The sequence below is a fragment of the Zalophus californianus genome, chromosome 7 (genome assembly GCF_009762305.2).
Source record: "Zalophus californianus isolate mZalCal1 chromosome 7, mZalCal1.pri.v2, whole genome shotgun sequence".
In the NCBI taxonomy this organism is placed as follows: domain Eukaryota; kingdom Metazoa; phylum Chordata; class Mammalia; order Carnivora; family Otariidae; genus Zalophus; species Zalophus californianus.
Window position 1 is genome coordinate 17,012,301 of NC_045601.1, and position 7,814 is coordinate 17,020,114.

The window sequence follows — 7,814 nt, forward strand, 5'->3', positions numbered from 1 at the left end:
CAAATGATACATAAGTTTCTATTAAATAAAAAAAATCTTCTAAAGATCACAGAAATTTCATCTTCTTTTGGGGACACCCTCTAATGGTGAAGTGGCAGGGATTCTTACACATGTGTATTGTTTGCTTTTGGTTTTTGTTCTTATGTAAGCTCTGTGCTTGAAGTGGGGCTTGAACTCACGACCCCGACCAAGATTAGGAGTTGCAATGCTCTGTTGACTGAGCCAGTCAGGTGCCCCATTGTTGCTTGTTATCTATAGTTTATCCCATGGATGTTGCTTTTATTTTCTATGACTTTGAGCAGTGATTCTCAACTTGATTTATTATATCTAATCGAAGAACTGTAATTATCACTCAGTTCTAAAAGCTCCCTTTCAAAAAAAAACTAAATTAAAAAAATAAGAGGCCCCCCTTCCCACATTCTGTTAAATATTTTTCATTAAAATCTTAACGATTTTTAGGGGCGCCTGGATGGGTCAGTCGTTAAGCATATGCCTTTGGTTCAGGTCATGATCCCAGAGTCCTGGGATCAAGCCCTGCATCGGGCTCCCTGCTCGGCGAGAAGCCTGCTTCTCCCTCTTCTACTCCCCCTGCTTGTGTTCCCTCTCTCGCTGTGTCTCTCTCTGTCAAATAAAAAAAAAAAAAAAAAAACCTTTAAAAAAAAAAATCTTAATGATTTTTAGGTATGGTTTTGGGGATATTTTAAAAATATTTTTTGGTATTTGGTACACAGTGAACATGTATTTTCATGAAAATGCCACATATACCAGTAATAGTAGTAGCAGTAAGAGTTTTCTAGTGGTTGGTGATGACTTCATAGTAGTCTCTATGATACCCTTTATCCTTGGTGTCTACCTCTTAGTAGGGTTGGGGGCAAGGCAGCAATATTGTAGCCTTGTCTCTGCTTTATGTCCTTTTTTGTACTTTGTTTTTTTTTTTTTTTTAATGGGCTCATTGTTTTTAAATCATGGAGTTTATGGGATGAGCATCACAGGGGCAGGAATTTAAATTGAGACGGCATGGGGCGCCTGGGTGGCTCAGTTGGTTAAGCAACTGCCTTCGGCTCAGGTCATGATCCTGGAGTCCCGGGATCGAGTCCCACATCAGGCTCCCTGCTCGGCAGGGAGTCTGCTTCTCCCTCTGACCCTCTTCCCACTCGTGCTCTCTATCTCTCATTCTCTCTTTCTCTCTCAAATAAATAAATAAAATCTTTAAAAAAATAAATAAATAAATTGAGACGGCATGATAAATACTTGGGTGCCTGTAGACCAGTGGTCTCATTCACCAAGTTGGAAATCATTATTGCCAAGAATTGAAGATTCCAGTTGTGCTCCATGTAGACTGGCTGGTGTGGCAGACCTCATCACAGTGTGCCGGCTCACCGCACCTAGGGAGGGGCTTCGCAGTCTGGCGACAGTGTAAGCCGTGCCGCTTTGGTTTGTAAGGGTGACTGCATACAGTTAAATATATCATCTAAGAGGGTACTGATAAAATATCTCCTCTTTCAGGGATGATATTGCTGACTTAGTAGAAGCTAAAAAGTTGCTTAAGGAAGCTGTGGTGTTACCAATGTGGATGCCAGAATTCTTTAAGGGCATTAGGAGACCATGGAAAGTAAGTTCATTGTTGTTAATGGTATTGTCAAAGTGAATGGCAAGTACATTGCTATAGAAAACCAGTATTTATCTTACTCAGGGGAGTGAGAAGAAAGAATCAGGTAAGGAAAATTTTATTTTATTTTATTTTAAGGAAAATTTTAAATTAAAAGATATGTTACTCCAAATTTTATTTAGACCAAAAGCTTATTGCAAGGTTCCCAGGATAATAGGTATAGTGTGACCCTTGGAAAGTTGATTTAGAATGAGCTCGTATTTGCAAATAAGAACAAGTTGCCTAATGCAGAACTCCATTTGGTGTATCTGCTACAGAACTTGTATCCTCTACTTCTTGCAGTTGTCCTTAAGAAATTGAGACCGACCTGCATCAAATGGGTACTTTTTAAAAAAGTCGTGAGCTGATCTGAAAAGAGACTGAAAAAAACTTCCTTGGATTTAGAAAATGTGCCATTGGCTAACTCTGTACTTATTAAGTGACAAGCAAGCTACAAAATTCTGGACATTCTTTGAGTACAACTTTGTAACAAAAAAACTAATTTGTTTGACCGAAAGACTAGCCAGAAATATACCCAAATAATATTGGTACCTGTGTTAGGGTGTGATTATTATAATGTCACTGTTATAACATTGATTTATTTTTCTCATTTCTGAGTTCCAAATTTTTAATAATGTGATTTTCTTTTATAATGAAAAAGTAATTTGGTGATAAAGTATCCTTTTATTTATTTTTTATTTATCTTAATATTATATGTTAGTTGAAAATTAATTCTTAGTAATGGAATTCTTGTGAATTAGAACAGTGGCAGGTAAATCTTTCACTTATGTTATTCTTTTCCCTACAGGGAGTGTTGATGGTTGGCCCACCTGGCACAGGAAAGACCCTCCTTGCTAAAGCAGTAGCTACGGAATGCAAGACAACGTTCTTCAACGTGTCTTCGTCAACTCTGACTTCCAAATACAGAGGGGAGTCTGAGAAGCTTGTTCGTCTTCTGTTCGAAATGGTGAATGTTTGAGACCACTCTGATGATGCTCTACCTCTAAGCAGGGAGGAAGTGAGTCGTAACTATCTCCAGTGTGTAGAAAAGCTAGGCAGGATGGCACTGCACCCAGAATGTGAGTCCCATGCCCTCGAAGCACATGAGTAGTTGGAGTTTTTCTGTCTCCTTTCCTGTAGAGGAAGAGCCATCTCTCTTGGTTAATGGGCATGCTCACATTATGGGATCATTCCTAATCTGTTCTGGGAGTTTGAAATTACTATGTTTTTTAAATCAGTAGGCTTATTTATAATATGGTAAATTCAGTGTTGTGACAGTAATGTGAAACAGTGAAAATCAAGTAGTTATGGAATTTAGGTCCCCTGCAGTCTATTAACTATGCTGAATACCTTGAGTTTAATGATCCAGACTTTGGATTGCTACTCCTTTGCTTGTTACTTTGAGTTCCTTTTTTCCTTCTTCAACTCCCACTAATCTGAGTATCAGTAGAAGGAATCATAATTCAACAAGTTCATACTAGGGTGTTTGCATTAATTTCAACAGCTTTTTAGACTTTAGACCCTGGTAAGCTTCACTGATTGTTTCAGTCTTGCCTCATTTAAGAAATAGTGTAGTTATATGTATCAGGACAGAGTTATGCTTGTTATATGGACAGTGACTCTAAAGACTCCATTGCGGACAAAACCTTAGATGACCATGTTAATACGATACTAGATCTTACTTCCTAGACTCAGAATAAAACAAAACAAGCAAATGAAAACCCGTACAATTTCAGGTTATCCATTTTCATTTTCTGTAAAGGTTTCTTCCTGTTTCAATTCCCATTTTCTCCTTCAAGTTTGATAATTCATATGGCAGGATGCAAATTCTAACAGGTTCTTAATAGTTTATCAGTAGTTTATACTGCAGTAGGGGAATCTAGTGGAGAACCTCTTAGATGAGTTTGGAAAATTAGTTTGCCCTTTGCTTCAGGGGAGAAAGAATTCTATTGCCAGGATTCCAGAATATCTAGGCTTTTTAAAAATGTAAGGTAAATAGAATGAATGGCTAAGTATGGAGTCTTTAGGGTCAGGTGACCCGGCTTCAGATCCCACCTCTTTTGTCACTTTCTTAGCTGGCTCACTGTGGGCAAATTCCTTCCCTGATCCTCAGTTGCTCTCTCTGTAAGAGGATGAGCGTAATACAGGCGATAACCTCTGTAATGTTCAGATGGTGAAACGAGCTTATGCGTGTGAATTGCTTACTACAGAGTCTGACTCACAGGGGCTAATAGATATTAGCTGTTCTGTTTCAGGATTATTTGATATATTTTCTAATGGAGAGTTTATATTCAAGAAAAATGACCATTTTCTTCTGTGCGGGGAAGCCTCTCACAGAGTGCTAATTTACATTATTTTTTATGGTGAGGTTTATGAAGGCATATCAAACGGCTTATTTTTTACCGGCTTCCCTCATGTTAGCCATCTTTAAATACATGCCTGCTTCTCTGGAGTCTGTGACTTTGAGTTGCCTACTACTGAGTAGGGGCTCAGTCACAGGCCAGTTTGGAACTTCTGCCTTTGGAACTTTTGATTAGGGCTCATATTTAAAACTCAATAAAACTGGCTTAATTTTTTTTTCCTGTTCATCATATGGACTCTCCCCAGAAGTGAAGTACAGCATCTCCCATCTTGTTTTAACTGCTCTGTAGATGACTTGCCTCTCCCCAAGGGCCCAGCCCCATTCCCCAGAATCTCTCAAAGCAAACATGTCTCAAGGCCTGTATTTTCTTTTCTTTTTTTTTTTTTTCAAGGGCTGTATTTTAAATAATGCCACTTAAATATAAGTCTGTCCAGGATTTTTCTCATGACATGGTAACAAACACATACCAAAACTTAATGGTATAATTTTTGTTGTATTGTCAAGAATTTTCATTTTCAAGTATCAGAAACCTGATGATAAGTTTAAACCAAAAGAATAATATATTGGGTCATGTAAGTAGGAATTTTCAGAAGTTATGTGCCAGCTTTTTAGACCTAGCAGGATCTAACAATTCAGACGTTTTTGGGGATGTCTCTTTGACCTTTGCCTCTCTGTTTACCTGTGGGTTGGCTTTGATTTTGTGTGGTGGCTGCTATAGCCATCAGTGCCTTAAGCCTTGTTTTTATTGTCTTTATTGGTAATCCCGAGGAAATCAGCCCTCATTGGATATTTCATTTAAAAATAATTAACTGTACGGGCACCTGGGTGACTCAATCAGTTAGGCGTCCGACTCTCCCATTTTTGGCTCAGGTCATGATCTCAGGGTTGTGAGATTGAGCCCCACGCTGGGCTCTGTGCTCAGAGGGGGAGTCTGCTTCTCTACCTCTCTGTCCCCCTCTCTCCCTCTGTCCCTCCCGTCACTCGTGCTCTCTCACTATAAATCTTTAAAAATAAAAAAGATTAACCATGAACTTCTTTAGTTACTGTATTGTCATTGTCAATGACAATGTCAAATGAAAAATGGCAAATTTAATTAGGATTTCTTAGAAGGAATCTATATGATTTTATTTAAGGTAATGATTCTCTGTAACCAATTTTTTTCTAGAACTGTAGAACACTTACCAATATCTATAAATATTTTCCCACCATTGTTGACCTTATTGTTGTAGCATACATGATAATTCTGTATTTATATCACTCATGAATAGACACATATCACCTTTAAAGTACTGCCATATAATATTTAAGTCTATGGTAAGTTTCCATTAGAAGCTGTCTTGTAGCTGCTCCAGTTTATCTTTTCCCAGTAGTAGGACCAGAGAGAGATGTGGTGTGGCAGGCTCCTGGGCTCTTTTCTAATTGCTGTAAATTATTTTTTAAATGAAATAAAAATGAAATAAAAACCTGGTGTTACATGGTTTCTTTATTTAGGCTCGATTTTACTCTCCAGCCACCATATTTATCGATGAGATAGATTCCATTTGTAGTCGCAGAGGGACTTCTGAAGAGCACGAAGCAAGCAGAAGGGTGAAAGCCGAGCTGCTGGTTCAAATGGATGGTATGCATGTGTCTGTGCATTGACTAAGTTCTACTCCTAGGGCTAAGCGACACAGCTCCTGCCAGCTAGAGAGGGCTGGCAAGTAGGTCCTGGAGATCGACAGTATACTAGGGACACGGACTGTGGGGACATGCCAGAAATAATGGCTGTTCACAGAGCACTCATGGGCATATGCTCAGATTTCTTATGTTCAGCAATGAAACTGAAATAAATGCAAATAAATTTGCCTTAGGGATATGTATGTTTTTGAAAAATTTTAGAAATTGCTATGTAGTTAAGCTGAGCTGGACTTTTGAATAAATCTATTTTGAGTCCTTTTTTTTGCATATTAAAACTTACTTTTCTTGGGCCACAAATTCATATATGTACCATTTAGCTTTAGAAGTCCTAGGGAAGCTTAACAGTTACACTACTTTGCAATTTAGTGCTAAATATGTGATGATCTTTTAAGTAGTTGAGCTTTATTTTCTATACTCTGACTTCCTGCCTTTTTATATTCTCCTCTCCCTTTTTTTTAGGTGTTGGAGGTGCTTCTGAAAATGATGACCCTTCCAAAATGGTTATGGTTCTGGCAGCTACTAATTTTCCCTGGGATATTGATGAGGCATTAAGACGACGTCTTGAAAAAAGAATCTATATTCCATTACCATCAGGTTATCTGCATTTGAATCTTGTCTGAAAGCTCATGTTAAGTCTTAGGTAGTTTTGCTTAGAGATTTTAAAATTTGGTAGTAATTAATTTTCCTTTAAAGAGACAGATGTAGGATGTCTTTCCTTATATTAACTGATTTGGCTATATCTAGAACCTGAAAGCCTTGGTACCAGAAATATTTTTTTTTAAGATTATTTATTTGAGACAGAGAGTGAGTGCACAAGCAGGGGGAGAGGGAGAAGCAGACTCCCCGCCAAGCAGGGATCTCGACGCGGGGCTTGATGCCAGGACCCCGAGACCATGACCCAAGCTGAAGGCAGACACTCAGCTGACTGAGTCACCTGGTACCAGGAAATTTTAAATTTAGAAGGGCTCTTAAATTTTTAAGCAAATGAGCTCTAAGAATTGGAAAGCAACTTCTCATACAAAGTAGACTTGAGAAAAAAATAACGGTATGTTTATGTTGAAGGCTTACATTTTTAAATTTGTTTCCATCATTAGCAAAAGGCAGGGAGGAGCTGTTACGAATAAGTCTACGTGAACTGGAATTGGCTGATGATGTTGACCTTGCAAGCATAGCAGAAAATATGGAAGGTTATTCAGGTGCGGACATTACCAATGTGTGCAGGTATGAATTATTTTGAAAGCATAGGGTTTTGTGGGTATAAACTTCTGTTACGAAGTTTTTGTGCTGAATTAATAAGATGGGTGAAGAATAAAGACCACATTAGAATCTCTAGTCAGCGACACGAGTTTTGGTATGAAGTTTATGTGGTAAGGTGCTGGTAAGAACTTGGGTATCTTGCATGTCACTGAACAGTCTGCAGTGCATTTGAAAGCTACAAGTTCAAGAAGCTAATGTTAGAACAATTGGTATAATACAGAAAATCAGTAATTGTCTTGGATTAAAAAAATGTTGGGTCTACTTATTCAGTGTACTTTTTATTAAGAAATGTGAAATGGATTGGGCATACTCCAGGAGAGTACAATCTCTTTCAGTACAAGTGTCCTAAATATGATAGGAACAGGAGTAAAAAAGAAAAAAGACAGTCTCTAATCCAGTTGATTCAAGTAGGTTTTGTCCTAAGCTGAGTATTAGTTCATATGTTTATTAGCAAGGTACTCGTTGTGAAGTAAGCATACTACACAGGCTTGTTGTGGGCATCAGTGAGAATGTGTGTGAATGGAAAGCAGCTGCAGGTGGCTGTCCCTCTGCATAGATGGTGCCTGTTATTAAAGATGAAATTTGGTGAAAGGAAAGGTCCTTGAGTGTAAAGTTTCTTCTTTTTAAAAACAAAACAAAAAAACCCAAAAAGATAAAACTAATACAAGGGGAAAGCTGAAACATACTAACTTGATCATTTAGTTTTTCCTGCACGTGCAGAAAATAGTTTTTCTCTGGTTCTCTCCTGTCTCTCTGATGTTGTTTAGTCTTCATTTTATTGGACACTTACAGTGATTCAATTGCTAGCTTCTTTATTACACCTTTACTTTTTCTTGGGCTCCCTACTCAGTTATCAGTTATTTAAATTGA

General features: G+C 38.0%; 1 protein-coding gene across 3 annotated transcripts in view; it reads left to right on the forward strand.

Annotated features, from left to right (window-relative positions):
* KATNA1 (katanin catalytic subunit A1) overlaps positions 1–7,814 on the forward strand; it is a 35,028-nt gene that overhangs the window by 26,656 nt on the left and 558 nt on the right. For all 3 annotated transcript variants that reach the window (XM_027602720.1, XM_027602719.2, XM_027602721.2), the window contains 5 exons: positions 1,507–1,612; positions 2,457–2,615; positions 5,502–5,628; positions 6,147–6,281; positions 6,782–6,908. In XM_027602720.1, the coding sequence (XP_027458521.1) occupies positions 1,507–1,612; positions 2,457–2,615; positions 5,502–5,628; positions 6,147–6,281; positions 6,782–6,908 (654 nt within the window). The remainder of the gene's footprint in view (positions 1–1,506; positions 1,613–2,456; positions 2,616–5,501; positions 5,629–6,146; positions 6,282–6,781; positions 6,909–7,814) is intronic.